An 18,569-nucleotide genomic window follows, 5' to 3' on the forward strand; every position below is an offset into this window, starting at 1 on the left:
AAAAGCACGACATTATAGGTTCTGTGGTCTAGGTATGTCAAAAATATAAATATTCATGTATGTGGATAAAATTTCGTCCTCGTAATCTTTACCGGAAGTTATTATGAAGAAGAGGCTGGCGCTATAAATAGATTGCTGACAAGGGTATTTCCTCGCAAACGCAGCACAAAGCTACACTGTCATGTCATTTTTGTCACTGTCCGGAGATTATCTCAAGGAATACTTTGTGACGGAACACGTCTAATATTTGCATATTAACTTGAAATTATGGGAAAATCTAAAAGAGATAGAGCTGAAGAAAGGGGTAGGTATATAGATCACATAGAAGAGAAAATCTCGTATTCTCAGTCACGAACTGGAAAGTTTTAAACTGCCATTTTGCAGTAGTTTAATCTTTCATTATTTGTATTCTTAGTTTATTGACATCCGAGTGATTTGATTGAGTGACATACTGTGAATTAGATAACCGAGAGATATTGACACAAATACCTAAAATGTGTCATTCTTCATTCTTTTTGCAAATCCGATACTGTTGGAGATGCAATCAATATTTATTTTTACTTTTCTTTCTTCACACAAAGATATATTTTTATTGAAACACAAAATTCCATGGCGGAATTAAACATGCTTACATAACAAATAGAAAAAACAATCAATAACAACAGCAAAAAAATACACAAAATTCACGACAAAAAGCAGAGAAAAAATTTTTGATTTTTAAATATGAACGTTTATTCTATTAAAACTTACATTACATTATATATTGTGCAGAGTGCGTACATGTATACATTTTCTTGAGGATGCGAGTTTTAATAAGCATCAGAATAGTATTGATAGTACAGTTGTCATGTATCGCAATAGTACGACATATATTAAAAAGAGCGAAATGTGCATATATATATATATATATATATACGAGTAGTAAAAATAATTACTTAGTTTGCAATTAGTTCTGTTAAAATAATAGTGTTGTCATTGATGGTTGCCAGTGCGTCATTGCAACACCATATGTCCATGAAGCGCTGTAAACTTGATGTATGTTGATAGTAGATGAATTCACCACGTATCCTGGAGCACAGTCTTTGCTTGAATATTTGTACAGCATCGGTAGAGCCATCTCCATTAAGTCCATTGCGTCGAGATAGGTGTATTGACATTTTTGCAGTTGATATTACAAAGTTTAAAAGTGCATGTGCATGTTTTTCGACATGTAGACTTTTTTTTGGTGGGGCAGGCGGACCAAGTATGTACCACCAGTGAGGAGGGTTAAAGTCATTGTCAAAAAACCTTTTACACAGAGCATTGAGTAATTTGAATAGTGGATTTAGACGGTCACATTGGAGGAATATATGTAAGAGATCGTCTGGATTTCCACAGAATGGACAGTTATTGCTGTCACGATATTTACATGATAGTAGGTAGTTTCCGGTTTGATATGAACCGTGTAGCAGGCGCCATAATAGGTCACCTTCTCTTTTTGATATCGGGAGGATGTAGCAACCTTTGAAGTTAGGTTTGATGGAGGTGGGCAAAGATAGTAGATCCCTCCAAATGGTGTCTATATGATCTGGTAATTTAGAGTAAAATTGTGAAAAAAAATAAAAAAAAAGCAGAGAAAAAATAATAACAATTTTCTGCATGTATCTAATAATTAAAAAAAAAGACTAGAACACACTCAGTAGTATCATGTATGCTGGTATTGTTTAAGGATTTTCAAATTCATTGAATGTTTTACTGTCCATATAAAAGCTGTTTTTAACGTCTCGTACTGGCTAAGACCAGTATGAATGGACATGGACAACCATGCTTTAAAATCTATTTTATTGGCAATGTAGAGAAACTGTTATATTCAGTTTTAGCTGTAATTATCAAAAAGCTTTGAAGATTCAAAAGACTCTGACAAATGTTTACACCTTAAATCTGTATTTTGTTTTCATTGTTATTTGAATCTGCAAAGCTTATTTTCAATAAGATTTTGAATTTTACCTGAGTAAAAATATTGAAAAAGCCAACAGACCCATGACCTGCTATAGATTCCAAACAGGTTTTGCCAGAAACTCTTTCCTCCTCATTTCTACGTACATATTTTTCTTTGCTCACAGAAACTCGAAAATCTAAGAAATCAAAAATAGATGAGCCACAATGGGAAGAAGATGACTCTTCTCTTGGACCTGAAGGTAAGCACTGAGAAATTTTAAAGGAAACAATGAAATGCTGCGTTAAGATGTGATTTGTGAAACTCTACTGTAATTGCATTATTTTACAGAATTTTAATTTTGCCATAGCAAAATCATGTGAATATGTAAAATAACAATAGTACTCTTACTTAAAACCTATTGAAATAATGCTCAAAATACCAAAGTAGTGAAAATAACAGTATTTATAGTATTACCTTTCAAATATTTGTTGACCAGCTTTATAGTTTTCGTATATCTCATGCAATATTGTCTTGAGTATACTATTATGGGATATAAATGTGTCCTGCAATAAATACTGAGCTAATCCAAACTAACATTGTCACAATTTGTGGATATATAACTGGTATCTCAACATTACATTACAATATCCTGCATTTAGAGTACCAGTAAATATATCCTAAAAATTAGAAAGCAATCCTAGTGTTTTATCACCTGTATACAGCGGCCACCTGCCTATAGCGGTAGCAACCAAACAGTCCCTACAAGATTTAGATGTAAAGTACCCTGTATATAGCGGCCACTTGTCTAACGCGGCAGACGGCCAAGTTTCAGCGGCAGCAGTGAATAGTGTCTGACAGAGTACATGTATATATAATTTATACATAGGTGCAACAAGTGATCTGCCAGGTGCTGCTTCAAGAGGAGTCACTGAAGATAAAGTATTAGAAGATGAATTTGGTGCCAAAGACTACAGAGATCAGATGAAATTAAAGACAGATCACAGTTCACGACCTCTATGGCTGGTATGTCACAATTCACGTCAGGTGACTTGTCACCATGAACCTAATATATTTTAAAATCCGGATTTAGTTGATGTATTACCGTATTTATCCGGGTATAAGCCCAGGGTCCTGAACATTCATAGCTGTTTGAAACTTTATTTGTACGTTCATTGTCATCTTCGTCAAACTCAAAACCCTCAAAGTCCAAGTCGGCGTCACTGTAGCCGTTGAACAAAATCCCTACAACTTCTTCCTGAAGTTCGTCGATATCGTCCCACACAATTTGGACTTACTTAGCACTTTTAATCCACAGATTTCGCAGTCTGTCAGCTTGGCACTTTTCATTCATGTTTAATCACAATAAAGAGACAAGAAAAATGGGGTCGCTCTGCTGCGATGGCACACGATTCTTTTGTTTACAGTCTTTACTGATTGGCTAAGAATGACATCACTACTAGTATTTCATCATAAAGGTCAAATCATGACATTGCTTTCTTATCAGACTCGACGCTTATCATTCACGGTGAAAGTTATCATTCAGCAAGTTCTGGCGGTTGGAATGTCTCACTATATGGATATCGCAGTGGGCTTGAAATAGGAAGTTTTTTTTTATCCAACGACAAAAGAATAGTTTTCATGACAGAAATGCAATAGCGGTGATGAAAGATGGTAAAAAAGTTGGCAGTCTTCGGCGTGGCATTGCAAAATTGCTGGCCCCAGTTATGGATTCGCAAGCTGCTACCAAATATTTTATAAAGCCAAAATAACTTGATTTCAACCACTCTTCCAGGTACAGGTTGCTACAATATTGCAACATTGGTTTCATTGTCGACGACGCTAAAGCCGAACAAGTGCGACACTTGCTTCTCGGCTCTCCTTATACGATTTACTTGAATCGTTTCTAAGGAAGCACAAACCAAACGACCGGCCACGACATATTTAAAAAAAAGAACTATCGTTTCTGCTTTAATATATATTTTTATGGACTTACCTATTTTGCTGTCACAGCTATTTCGCGTTCACCCCATGTTTTACGCAATTAACAATTATATTTAAAGAATTTTTATAAGCATCATGACAGACTTCAAGAAAGTCAGCTGTTAATACAACCACAGTCAACGAATAAAAAAGTATTTCTGTATCTATGTTTTCTCCTAGGCACCCAATGGTTATATATTCCTGGAGTCTTTTTCTCCGGTTTATAAACATGCTCGTGATTTCCTTATTGCTATAGCAGAACCAGTGTGCAGACCAAGAAATATACATGAATACAGGTAAAGGCATATCTCAGTGGACATGAAGTCAAAATAATAGTACCCCGGTTGTATGTAGGCCATAGCACTGTGATGTCATTTGTCAACCAACATGTGAGGGTCTTGAAAATGTTGTTTACTGATGAGCACTTAGCTTGCAAGTTGTAAATATAAATAATAACAACAGCAAACAACGCATACCACTATTTTATATTCTGGTGCCAACACCTATATGTAGTTCTTGTCTAACCAGTCTCTATAACTGCATGTGCACAAAAGTAATCAAGTATGTCAGCACATATGACCTGGTCATATGAAAGCCAATTTTATAGATTCGTGCTTTTTCCTCTTGTCCTCTGAACTATTCACCAATTCTGCACATACTTCGTCAAACAAATCAAATGTCATGAAAACATATTTGATGTTTTGCATATTGGACTTATGCAGAATTGTGGTTTTAACTTCTCAAATAATTTGAAATCTGCACATATTGCCCACATTAATCTCTAGCACATGGGAACTTTTTCTAAGCTTTCTTTCTTTTTTTAGATTGACTGCCTACTCATTATATGCTGCTGTATCTGTGGGTCTACAAACTAATGATATTATTGAATATCTGAGAAGACTCAGCAAAACATCTTTACCAGATGGAATTATTGAATTTATTAGAGTAATGTTTTATCATTATACATATATGTTTATACAATGCATATTTTTCTCATATGTTTATTTTATGACATTGTGCTGAACTCTCTTTGTAACCAGCGGTAGTTTGACTGTACATGTAGTTTGATAATACATTGTGGTATTTATCTTATTACATCTCTAATAGGAGTGTACATAAACCAAAAACCAAAAATTGCATATGATATATGCTAGGATCATTAAAATATGACAATATATGCACCTCTGTTAATTACATAAGTGCATGAGCTACTGTGGAATACTTTATTTTCGCTGGAATTAATTTTCGCTGAAAAGGCTTTTTAGGCGTTTTGCTTAGAATTTATTTTCACTGATTTTTGATGAGTTTAATGTGAAATATAGGAAAAAAGTATATTCGCTGGATTTTATTTTCACGGAATCATCCCTTCAGCGAAAATAGTGAAAATAAATTCCAAGCAAAAATAAAGTATTCTACAGTATTATTACTAAGGCAAATATGATAAATTGATATGTGCAGCTTCCTGTGGATTATTTTTATCTTAGCTGGAATTTATTGTTATAACAAAATTATTTTGACTTCCTATATATGCTCTATTAGTCCTGCTTAAATAGAAGACAGAGGTGTGTCTGTAAGTCATATTTTAATAATCCAGTATACAGTATATGTAACTATTGATACATTTGTTTATATTGAACGTGCACTTCTATATCTAATAAAGTAAATATGGTATTTGACATGAATTCAATGTGAAAAAAGTATTTTCACTGCATTTTATGTTTACTCATTCAGTAAAAATTGCAGATGAAAATAAAGTTTTTTAAAGTAGTGGTATTAACCCCTGTCTATTTTATTTTAAAATGATTAAATATAAAAATTGTTTGAATAATAAAATTGATTTCTTGGTCATCATGTGATTTAAATTTTATATAATTTCCTGCTGTATTTTATATAATTAACAGCTGTGCACACTAAGTTATGGGAAGCTTAAACTGGTGCTGAAACATAACAGATACTTTGTGGAAAGCAGGCATCCTGTAAGTATATATATCACTGTGAAATTAATCATTAGATACTTGTTAAAGCCATGTGTCAATTTGGTACTAGCCAGCCAAGTATGGGCAGGAGAATTCTTTGATGTTGAAATTCTCCCCCAATCCCCTTTATCATCTCCTCTATCCATATAGCTGCCAAGATAAACTTTATAGTCAACTTCTCATTTTGAGACAAATTGAGAATTTTTGGATTGACATAAACAAAGTTGTATAATGTATAAGGGCATACAACTTGGATGATGTGCTTAAGATCCATTAAAATAAAAATGCACATTTCTATAAATACCAATGTAAGTGAGTCTTTGAATGAAATGGTTAAGGCAGTCTCAAATGGTGTGTGATTCATTTAAAATTTGGGTTTTCTGGTTACAGGACGTTATCCAGAAATTATTAAAAGATCACGTCATACAAGAATGTAGACTGAGAAGAGATATAAATGATCCAGACCAACCAGAAGCTGAGGGTGATGACTTGATTGTATCTAAGATATCAAGTAAATCTGCATTGCAGGTAATGGAATTATATTACTGGAAAGAAGAAATGTTACTCATCTTAAATTTTCGTAGCTTAGAGTCTATGCACTTTCCAAGCTCTGCAAAACCTTTTTTCACAATACTTTCAAAGAATGCAGTTGTGTGATCGTAAAGTTGATAAATAGAAAATGTCATCAGTGTATAAGCATTGTATCCAGAGATAACATGATTGGAAGAATTCCTGGCATGCTATGATTAGGTTGACTAATGAACACGAGGAATTTTATTTGGCTTGGCTATTGGTAAACCCGCCCATTGTACATCCAACTATGGCTTTGGATGGCTCTTAAGATTATACCTAGGCATTTTAGAAGAGACCTCAGAAAACACCTAGATTAGTGGCTAAAATTTATGCAGCAATTCCCCAAAAAACTTAATAATTACTAGAAATTTGAATCAAACTTGACATCAATAATAATTTTTTTAATGTATGTACCGGTATAACTCAAAATATTGACATCAAAATTTGTCTTGTCTCCGCCAAACTTAGAACTTCTGAACTTAGTGATTAATTTAATTCATGTAAACCTGCCTTGTTCCCGGGAAACTGCCGTGATGTGCCACCTGATGCACTTTCCCATTCAGTTGTTGAATACGTAAATTACTGGATAAAAAATAATTTGAAAATGTATATGCATATTCCAATTTGCATATGCATACTTTAATTTACATAATGTGTAGTTTAATTTGCATATGAAGTATGCATTATTCTGTGGAATTATTCACAATCATTCTAATCATTTCAGTTGAATCAGCCGTCCACATCCTCTACAGAGACCGACTTGCCAGCCAATGCTGAACCACAAAATGGTAACCAGACCAATATTCCAAAAGATATCTTTGATTTTTATGACAAAATTGATGAAGAGGAAGAAGAGAAGGAAGATTTACAAACTGTATCTTTTGAAGTTAAACAGGATTTAATTGAAACTATACAAAAACGGTAAGTTTTATTCATTGTAATTATGATTTGGTTGAAAACTTAATAAGCAGCTGTTTAGCAGTTTGGAGATTTTATTGCTGTTTTAATAACCCTGGTAAACACTAGCATTTGCATTCAGAATAGATAGTATTTCAATTATTTCAAAATAATAAAACTAAAATTACCAATTGAACAAAACAAAAGTTATAAATCATTGATATCACTAAAAACAAATTTTCATATGTACATTTGATATTATTTTTCTTTTCAAAATAGCTGTATAGAACTGGAGTACCCATTGTTAGCAGAATATGATTTCAGAAATGATACTGTAAATCCAGATCTCAAGTAAGTAGGAATAGATAAAATGTGTACTGGTAAAAGTCCACATGCTCTGAAATGTAGACATGGAAATTAAACAGATGCTCTCTCTCTGCCAGTTTTTGAACTGTTATTACACTCCCACACTGACTAGTCTATGAAATTGAAATATGTGAAGACATTAACGATTATCATCATAGAAATTATGTTTTTGTAGTACTTTTGTTTTCAGATTAGTGCACATTGTATTGTGTAATTTTGCAGATGACAAATATTGTGTGCAGAAACCAGGATCTCCCTCGCAAATTGTAGTACTGTGCCCTCATAACTCACATTGTGATATGGTTTGGTTAATGTTTGGGAGTTTATGTGCATAGCGCCCTCAGTGTTCAGGAGATGTTTTCCTCTACGTCTTCACTAGATCTTCTCAAAATTATATTATATGCCATGGAATACTGATCTGCTTTATCAATACATTGCTTTTCAGCATTGATTTGAAACCAATGACTGTACTGAGACCATATCAAGAGAAAAGTTTGCGTAAGATGTTTGGAAATGGCAGAGCTAGATCAGGTGTTATTGTTCTACCATGTGGTAAGTTGTCTTTCATTAGTGTTTGTTGATTTGCAGAAAGTGATCACCATGCCATTAACAGTACAGATATCAGTCAGTTGTAAATAAAGACTCCATTTTGAATGTGCGTGATTACCAACTTGCCATTAACATATTATTACTAAAAGTGAAATAATAATAATAATTCCAAGACATTACCGTTAAATCATTCATGTTACATGTTAATTTCAACATGTTACAACATTATTTATATAAAACATGTTTACACAGCTAGTCAAGTGCTGTATCAATGAACTGTGTCTATTCACTACGTTCAATTACCCACCATAGACTCCGGTCAGTCAAAATGACTATTTTGAACTGTAGGCATTAATCAGCGATTCTGCCAATGACGGAGAGATAAAATCTAGGTCAGGGGAAGCCCCGCCTTACTCTTTCCGTAGCGTTGGTCTAGTCCTCGATGCGGAGAGAAAGGAACCAGAGTGAATATCAGGGGATGATGGCGCGGCCACATTACCTCGGTCACGTGGTTTGTGACGTAAGGGGAAAAAATCTTGGGGTCATGGGGCTTCCCTGACCTAGATTTTATCTCTCCCTCATTGGCAGAATCACTGATTAATGCCTACATTTCAAAATAGTCATTTTAACTGACCGGAGTCTATGGTGGGTATGAACTATGTGAATAGATGGGTTCGGAGAACCCTCTGCCTAAATCAAGTACATGTATGGGAGAGTGTTTAGTAATACATTGCACAGCAACAACAATATTAGTGTTAGTAACTTGCTTTGCCCAGGAAAGCTAAAACTGAAAAAAATTGAATTAATTATGTTTGAAGCTTGGATGACATTTTCCCCATCCTAATACAGGTGCTGGTAAAACTCTTGTTGGAGTGACAGCAGCATGTACAGTTAGAAAACGATGTATGGTACTATGCACATCAGGTGTCTCAGTGGAGCAATGGAAATCACAGTTTAAATTATGGTCGACATCAGATGATAGCATGATATGTAGATTTACATCAGAAGCCAAAGACAAACCAATGGGTCAGTATTAAACTCGTGTATATCTTGATTTTGAGTTTGGTCTGAAAATGGGGCTTATCATTGATAGTAAGGCACACATACTTGGAAAGGTTGAATCTCAGTTACTGCTTTGATATACTGTATATTGCTTTAATTTCATGAGACATATTTTGGCAAATTTCGTGAGTGAGTAAAAATCAGTGAATTGTGTAGAAGTGACAATGTGTCCTATGAGTGTCAGTGATTTTTGCAAACATTTTTCCTAGAAAGACTAGTAGTTCACAAGTTTACAGTATTCTACAAGGATTCTGTATAATCAGTAGAACAGAAAACAGGCATTCCTGCTATCTATCACTAGTCAAAATAATATACTATTTAAAATCATGAATTACAATGCAAAGTAAGACTGTCTAAAAATGTACAAAACTTTAAAATGCAATGAGATGTTATCCAGTAGATGTTAAAATTGACGGCTGTTTGTTAGAAAACATGCTTTGGGGGCAGGATACATTGGTGTGTTTATGGAAAATAAAGTTTTCTATAATAGTTAATAGGACACCCTGGTACAACTATGAATTCCGTTTCATGCTGTGTTGTATTAACTAAAACTATACCAATGGCGTATAGCAGACTGAAAAAACCTGAATGACGGTTATTAATTGGCTCCACACCAATTGATTCATCATGCACAGAAAGGTTAATTGAAAAGTAAATCATTTGGTTTAATGTTACAGCCAATTATTCCAATTTTATGAGTGAATGTGAACAATAATGGGGTCATTAATTACATGTTTTCAGTTTGTCAAGTAATAATGTAGTATTAGTAGTAACAATGTAGTATTAGTAGTAACAATGTAGTATTAGTAGTAACAATGTAGTATTAGTAGTAACAATGTAGTAACTGTGGCTGCAACTATTTTCCTTTAGAAGCCTAGATTGTGTTATATTGATTACTTTATACATTTACTGTCCGTAGGTTGCAGTGTACTCATTACCACATATTCCATGATGGGACATTCCACTAAAAGATCCTGGGAAGCTGAGAAAGTAATGGAATGGATACATCATCAAGAATGGGGACTCATGCTTTTAGATGGTAAGTAAGCTAGCGTTTTTTTTAGATTGCAAGGTCTGTTTTATTTGACAAAATGACACCCAGTCATGAAAGTTTTTTTTGACAGTTTCTGCTGCAATCACTGCTTATGATAATTCTTACCATTATTACCTTGCCCGTACAATCAAAGATAGAAGGGAAAGGTATATTAAGGGAAAAATTTGTGTCAGGCGTCATCGGCGTCGTCGTTGTTGTCGTCTTTAATAATTGTTATTGTGTGCACAATAACTTTACAAATTCTATCCCAAACATCATCAAACTTGGTCACCATATTCATCAGTATAAAGTCTTCCCTGAGTTTGAACTACAGATGTCCTGTATGAAAATATCATGCAAAAATTGAGAAAATCTGATAAAATATTTTAACTGTTTCTACCTGACTGATCACTGGTGATACGCATCAAAGGTCACTGATCTCAATGGAAATATGCATTGTTGTATGTGTTCAATGAAGCAAATCATTTATCTTGTAATAACATCCTTGGTAATGTATCTCCCAAATCGCATGGGAATACTATTCTTGGTTTCAAAACATTATGTTCAAATTTTAAATATTCATTGTACATTATGTCATAGATATACAAATATATTGGTTTGACGATCCTATTAAAATAGGCTGAATGGTGGCCATTTTTGTGCTAAAAAATCATCAAAATCAAGCATTTCTCGTCTGTTTACAAATGGATTTTGTTCAAACTTGGTATATACGTTGGACAATATAGGACCTTGATACACATCATTTTGTTTTTCAGATAAGATTCAAAATGGCCGACTGGTAGCCATTTTGTTTTAATGAATGTGGTTCTAGTGCCATATCTCTGACTTGCTGTGACTGATTATGTTCAAATTTTAAATATTTATTATACATTATGTCATAGATATACAGATATATTGGTTTGATGATCCTATTAAAATTAGTCAAATGGTTGCCATTTTTGTGCTAAAAAATCATCAAATATCAAGCATTTCTGGTATTTATGGATGGATTTTGTTCAAACTTGGTACATACATTAGACGTAACGGGTTCCTGATGCACGTTATTTTATTTTTTAGATCAGATTCAGTATGGCTGACTAGTGGCCATTTTGTTTTAATGAATGGGCTTCTAGAGCCATATCTCTGAGATGCTTTGACTGACTATGTTCAAATTTTATATATTCATTATACATGTGTTCAAAATGGCTTTATTTTGTTTTAATTAATGCTGTTCCAGAGCAATATCTCTCATTACTTGTTTGATGATCTGATACAAAAGTCAGTCATTTAAATGTTAAACAATCATCATAATCATATTCCAGCTATATTACTATAAACAAAACTATATCTTAAATTCGATAACTAACGAGGACTGTGCCATGCTTGGCTTGTTTTTTTTACTTTTCATATAACACAGTAGTCACACAATGAATATAATAAGGCAGTTCATATTTGTCTCAGTTAATCATTAATTTTTGACATACACCTGTACAAAATACTTGGACAAAAGCCAGCTAAGATTTTCTGTTATCTTGCATGTTTTATGAATCTATTCACGTCTAAATGCAGTACTTTTTTTTCTGAGATGGGGCATTTGTTTTTATACTGAAATATCTTAATTGCTTTGAATAAAGCTGGAAATTATGTCCCTTAAAATAATTAATCAAAGTAGGCACCAATGTTTTTGTAAGATATTTACATCTTTTAAGGACATTCGGTAGACTGATTCCCCACTGCTGGTTTAACCCCAAAACTTGTTTGTAATCAAAATTAATTATGACAATGCATATTTATATTGAAACAAACTATGATAAAGGGAATTATATTATTCATATAACAAAGGGCAAAGTCACCAGAGTTCAACTATGTTTATAAATGTCACTCTTTCAATCCTCTAATTTGTTCTATGTTGTCGGATTCCAACCATTGTATATTATCAAATATAATAAAGTACATCATTCATTGCTTGTACCCACTACTCTATACTGATTTCATTATGTTTTTGTTATTTTTCAATGGGGATTCTGCCATCTTTACATGTCTTGTGTTATATTTCCCCACAGAGGTACACACAATACCAGCCAGGCAGTTCAGACGAGTGCTGACATCAGTGCAGGCTCATTGCAAACTAGGACTCACAGCGACACTCGTCAGAGAAGATGATAAAATAGCCGATCTGAACTTCCTTATCGGGCCCAAATTATACGAGGCTAATTGGTTGGAATTGCAGGATTTGGGTTTCATCGCCAAAGTACAGTGTGCCGAGGTGTGGTGTCCAATGACGCCAGAGTTTTACAGAGAATATCTACATATCCAGTCAAGGAAGAGGATAGTAAGTACCGGTATAGGAAACTGTAAAAATTGTTGATTTTCTTACTAGAGGTACAGAGAAACATTGTCATCTAACAGAGCTGGCACAAGTCCATTCTCACGAACATGTTTGTTCAGTAAATTCAGTGATACTCATTGGATGAGTAAACTCATATTTAAATATCTTTAGTTTTTTAAGTTTGTTACATAATATTTGCTGCAGTATGAACACCTGTATTATGCTCCTACTGATTGAATTATTCAAGTTCATATTTTAATATTTTTTTTTCTGCTTTTCTTTGCAGTTACTGTATGTGATGAATCCCAACAAATTCAGAGCATGTGAGTTCCTTGTGAAATACCATGAACAAAGAAATGATAAAGTCATTGTGTTTTCAGACAATGTATTTGCTTTAAAACATTATGCTGTTGCCATGGGGAAGTAAGTGTATTATATATCTATAAAAAAACACTATTTGTGGATATTCGCAATAATTTGTTGATATTTCCGATGATTTGTTGACATCTAATAATCTGTTAATATTTCTATAAGTTGTATATTTAAAATAAATTCATGACATCTCTAATAATATATATGACATTTCAAGTGATTTCCTGACAACTCTATTGACCTTTTGACATCTTATTATTTCTTTCTTAAAGGCCTTATATTTATGGTCCCACTACTCAGGGAGAAAGAATGCAGATTTTACAGAATTTTAAACACAACCCAGCCGTTAATACAATATTTATTTCCAAGGTTAGAGTGCACATCTTATTTATCCTGTTTGTTTTACTTTGAACACCATTGTCAACTTTTCACACCCTCTACAAAATAACTGTGTCCAGTCTGCTCCTTCTTACATGAAATGACAAACCTTTTGTTCAAAAAGCAACATCTGAAATAATAATGATGATGATGTTGATGATGATGAAATTTACTCAGACACTTTTACAAAATGTATGGGACTCAAAAAGTTTAACTTTTTCACCACCAGACTTTCTGGCCTACATTTCTTTGCACTTTTTTTCTTATATTCTTTAAATATTTCCTGAAATGAACCATAATTTTGAAACCAACAGACAGAATTTGAGTAAACTTTCAGTTTTACCCCAAAATTTGGCATATCTGAAGAAAAGTGCAGACTATAAACAGAACTATTTTGTGAATTTGTGATGAAAAGCAGGAACTGGTGGTAAAAAGGTTAAGACTTAATAATAATTATATGAATGGAGGACATTAATCATCACTATTGTGAATGACCTTCATACTACCGGTACACTTTGTATGGCTGATATAACGGTTACTTTATTTGGGTAGGTTGGCGATACATCGTTTGATTTACCTGAGGCAAACGTTTTGATCCAAGTGTCATCACATGGTGGCTCCAGAAGACAAGAAGCTCAAAGACTGGGAAGAATCTTACGAGCAAAGAAAGGTACAGTTGTATTTTTTTCTTTCTGCATGCCAAGAATATACAAAGTGTTGTATACATCGTATGTACATATGTGTGGACCATTGAAGTTTCAAACTTAAAACAAGGCAATTAGTATTAACACATAGATTCATGGAGGTCTCAAATTTTCTGTGTAGCAATCTTGCAATATAAAATTAAAGCAATCTATTTACAATTAGATTTATAAGCATTTTGTGTCATCTAAGTTTAAATGAATACCTACTCACATGCATCTGACCAACTCCAATAGGATATTTCAGTCTAGCAATCAATTAAGAGCAAATTACTAGTTAGAATTTACCAATATTGTATTGCGTACATACAGACACAACACTTTGTTGTTTGAAAAGTGTGTTCAGAATGGTGAGGTTTGAGCAAAGCTCTGTATGGCAGTTGATCAGATAGTGGTAAAAGGTGAAAAGAAAAAATAATACTTAAATTCCAAAAGAATAGATCTTATTTTAATCAGATGGCCCTCAACACAGTGTCTGTCCATCTGTGATTCATTCACTCAATATGACATATGTGTTAGGTTGTGTAGTTATTTGTCATCTAGAACATGGTAAATATCCCAAAAACATAATCTTAAGAAGACTTCAGATCAACACAATATTGACTCTTGAACAGTATCACCCTTTTTACATCATAAAAAATGCCTTATCACGAGAGGGCGTTATTTACAGGAAAAATGTATTGAGCACACTTTTATTTCTACTTTAACTTTGCTAGGCTCTGCTGCTGAAGAATACAATGCATTTTTCTATACATTGGTATCTCAAGATACTCAGGAAATGTACTATTCTATAAAAAGACAAAGATTTCTTGTGAATCAGGGATACAGTTTTAAAGTTATAACAAAACTAGCCGGTATGGATGAGGTCAGTATCTGTTTTGTACTTTTACTTTTTGGTTTGCCTGTGATGCACTTGCAGAGATTATTGTCACTTTCATTGTTCGCATTTGGCATTGCAAAATCTATTTTGTTTCCAGAATGTAAGTAATTCATAGATTCATGAGTCAATGTTCTATCATTCTGTCAACCAGAATTAAACAGACACAAGTATCTTTCTAAGGCTATTGTAAATTCATATTTATTTAGGGAGTTTGTGCTTGACTCACCCGTGGTACGGGTTGGGTTGTTGGTGTCCATTGCTTGATAGGATTTGAGCTCAAATCTTCTGATCATGCATGAGTCCAATGTAACAACCATTAAAGTTACTTAATTGATATATTGTTATGTGTTCCTGGAACTGTACGTTGATTTAGCAATGACTCTAGTAATGTTATTCTGTATCTTACTGACCATTTAGTTTTATTGGATGCTTATATAGAAGTGGTTGACACATATTTTATATATATATATATATATATATATATATATATATATACTGTATATATATATCTATAGAAAGTGGGGGGGGGGGGGTACTTTCTACTTTTTAAATCATCATTTGTTCCAAAACTCAATATTAACCAACATACATGATTTACTTTTCTGTCCACAGGATCATTTACATTATTCTACCAAACATGAACAACAAAGATTATTACAGCAGGTGTTAGCAGCTAGTGATGCGGACGCTGATGAGGAGAGAGTTGTAGGAGAGCTTAACGCCAAAGGTTCACAGGTCAGTAATGAGTGGCAGATTGTTTTCTACAGCTGATTGCTCAAATATGGTGTCTAATTTGCATATTTATTTTTATTACAATATATGTTAAAAGTTTTTAAGCATTATGGCATTTCAGTGGATAAGTACAAGTTAAATGTAAACCATTGTCACATGATGGTTACAATATATGAACCATGAGCAGGAAGCGTGGCCAACTAATTTGCACTATGGCTGTCACAGATTTGAGAGTTCCGGCCAGTCAAGTCACTGTAAGTAGGTCTAGCCTAATTTGTAGTGAAATTGTTGCACATTTGGAGTTTGGGTAGTTTGATACCATATACCATCCCATAACCAGATTATGTCATGTAACCATGGATATTCAAACCAATTGGCAAATTCAGCTTAAAAGACCAGGTTAGAACAAAACAATGGTATATAATAATCAGGTATGTTGAATCATTAAAGTCACCGTGTTCAATATTGATCCAATGCAATGTAAACAAGTGTAAAATGCATTGTTTACATAAAATTTTAACACTCTGCATGATGACTACTGGTATGCTATGCTGCTTAATTGAGGAAATTATTATTTTGTTTGATATTCTGTACATGGATTACAGTTTATTTTAATTTCAATCTATTGGGTAATAACAAGGATTTCTAACATAAGGCTTTGCAACTTAGATATCTATGTTTGATGATATGCAATGACGATGACATTCTGCGTGCATGCCAATCAAACATATTTTGAACCAGTAGAACGCAGTGGATGCCTAGAAAGGTGTGATTGCGATAACAGAAATGAGTGAGATTATCTCTGTATTTAACAACACAATACCCAGATCAGTTGAAATGTTTTTCATCTCTCTGTCAAATGACATTTTGTAATGCGCTATCCTGGCGTCAACCAGGCCCGGTCAAACACAAGCACCTGCGGACCTTAACCAAGGTTCCCCCAAAGTCGCATTCTTTAGTGAAAGAATCTCGGCCAGTGGAATTTGCCTTCCCATTGAGTCTGTGGTACACTCACCCAGGGTAGGGGTCGACCCTTTTGATGTTCAGCCTAAGGTAGGATTTGAACTTGGGTCTACCAATCATGAGTCTGATGCGACAACCACTATGCTATTAGTGACTGGTAGCTGAAATGTTAATTTAGCAATATTGCACTATGAGATTGTGAGCTTTTATTTGAGAAACACAGTATTAAGGTGTAATAGCACCTACAGTGTAATAAATGCACTATGCTGCCATGCAATATAATGATGTTGATATGTAACTAAACATATTTAACATCAATTGACTCATTTCTGATTACAGGTTGTACGTCGTGTTGGCAGCATGAGTTCAATGTCAGGTGCAGATGACCAGGTCTACATGGAATTCCAATCTAAATCAAAGTTGAAAAGCAGTCATCCACTCTTCAAAAAATTCAGAAAATAGAAGATCATCATGTCTATATATTATTTGTACTTTGTTAGCAACAGCGTTGTGGATGCTTTAACGTTGATGAACTTGGACTTGTATGATGCTTGATAATGTAATACAAAATTGATGTTCGAATGACACTCAGTAGATGATATCATTCTAAACTGGAAATAATCTATTTATAAACCCAGATACATTCTTGTATCAATATAGCATGGAGTTTGAATGTAGCAATCGACATGCAAAAAGGTCAATAGATCTAGAATTCACTGCTGATGCCGTGATTATTAATTTTGTAAACACGTGCATTAGCATGTAAGAACAGTAAAAAACCAAACACTGTATTGTTATTGGTTAATTTGTTTGTTAGATTTTTGTAATCATACTATTGTATACTGTTTTGTGTCACAAACAGATGAGTTCAGGATTATCTGCTTGCTTTTAGCTACCATGTGAAGGGAGGTCGACTCAATGTTGTTTCATTTCTGGTCAGCAGGAATAGGAATTTCAGGCAAATATTTTGATTTTGTATTGTAGACATCAAGCCATGTTACTCTTGAACGTTAAGGAAATGTTTGTAAAATAAGGAAAACATGTTTTTCTCCATTCATACACTACATTGCAGTTTGTCAAAATATAATTTATACCATCTTGGTATTTGTACATACTTGTTTGGGGAGAACACAGAAGTACTGTATATGCCTTGTGAAAAACTGAAGCAATCAGTCTCGCCAATTAAAATTGATACCTTTCTGTTGTAATCGCACTCGGTAACCTAGCAACCATGAACGTGTTTATGGGGACTCTAAACTTATCAATTGTCGTACAAGATGTAGGTACATCAGGCAATTAACTATGCTTTTACATAATATAACTATCACAAAATGGGTATCTGCACCATACCATAGTTTAACATTGCTCAAAAGTTCCTTCACCAGCATTGGACATTTCAATAAAAATGAATGGCAAATATGCTGAACATGTGAACCAGTGAAAACAAGTTGTCTGTGAAATATTTAAACTATTAGACATGTGCTTTATACTCAAGTTCAATCTCTACATTGCTTAAGAATACAAGTGTAACAAACTGTGCATGGCAGTGGTCAAGAAAGGGAAATAAAAAGGTTTTTTATTCCCCAGAAGCTTTAGTTTCATGTTTTTTTTTTATGTACATGCCTGATTCAGCAAAGCTCCTGCATATGTTTTCTGCATATGAATACAACTGTAGTGATTTACAATCTGCATATGAATACAACTGTAGTGATTTACAATCTGCATATGAATACAACCGCAGTGGTTTACAATCTGCATATGAATACAACCTAGTGGTTTACATTCTGCATATGAATACGATCGTAGTGGTTTACAATCTGCATATGAATACAACCTAGTGGTTTACATTCTGCATATGAA

At 33.8% G+C, this 18,569-nt stretch overlaps 1 protein-coding gene across 1 annotated transcript; it reads left to right on the forward strand.

Moving 5' to 3' along the window:
• The first annotated feature begins 111 nt into the window (after positions 1 to 111).
• On the forward strand, positions 112 to 18,298 carry LOC100374366 (general transcription and DNA repair factor IIH helicase/translocase subunit XPB-like). The gene is made up of 19 exons (XM_085501161.1): positions 112 to 304; positions 2,103 to 2,177; positions 2,805 to 2,941; positions 4,079 to 4,194; positions 4,723 to 4,843; positions 5,800 to 5,874; positions 6,265 to 6,402; positions 7,172 to 7,368; positions 7,624 to 7,695; positions 8,156 to 8,262; positions 9,109 to 9,285; positions 10,241 to 10,360; positions 12,418 to 12,686; positions 12,970 to 13,106; positions 13,328 to 13,424; positions 13,986 to 14,103; positions 14,851 to 14,999; positions 15,627 to 15,749; positions 17,049 to 18,298. The coding sequence occupies exons 1-19, from the start codon at positions 268 to 270 to the stop codon at positions 17,169 to 17,171; spliced, it is 2,388 nt and encodes a 795-aa protein (XP_085357287.1). The 5' UTR covers positions 112 to 267; the 3' UTR covers positions 17,172 to 18,298.
• Positions 18,299 to 18,569: the final 271 nt, after the last annotated feature.

The sequence above is a fragment of the Saccoglossus kowalevskii genome, chromosome 7, assembly GCF_978046115.1.
Source record: "Saccoglossus kowalevskii chromosome 7, keSacKowa6.1, whole genome shotgun sequence".
NCBI lineage: Eukaryota > Metazoa > Hemichordata > Enteropneusta > Harrimaniidae > Saccoglossus > Saccoglossus kowalevskii.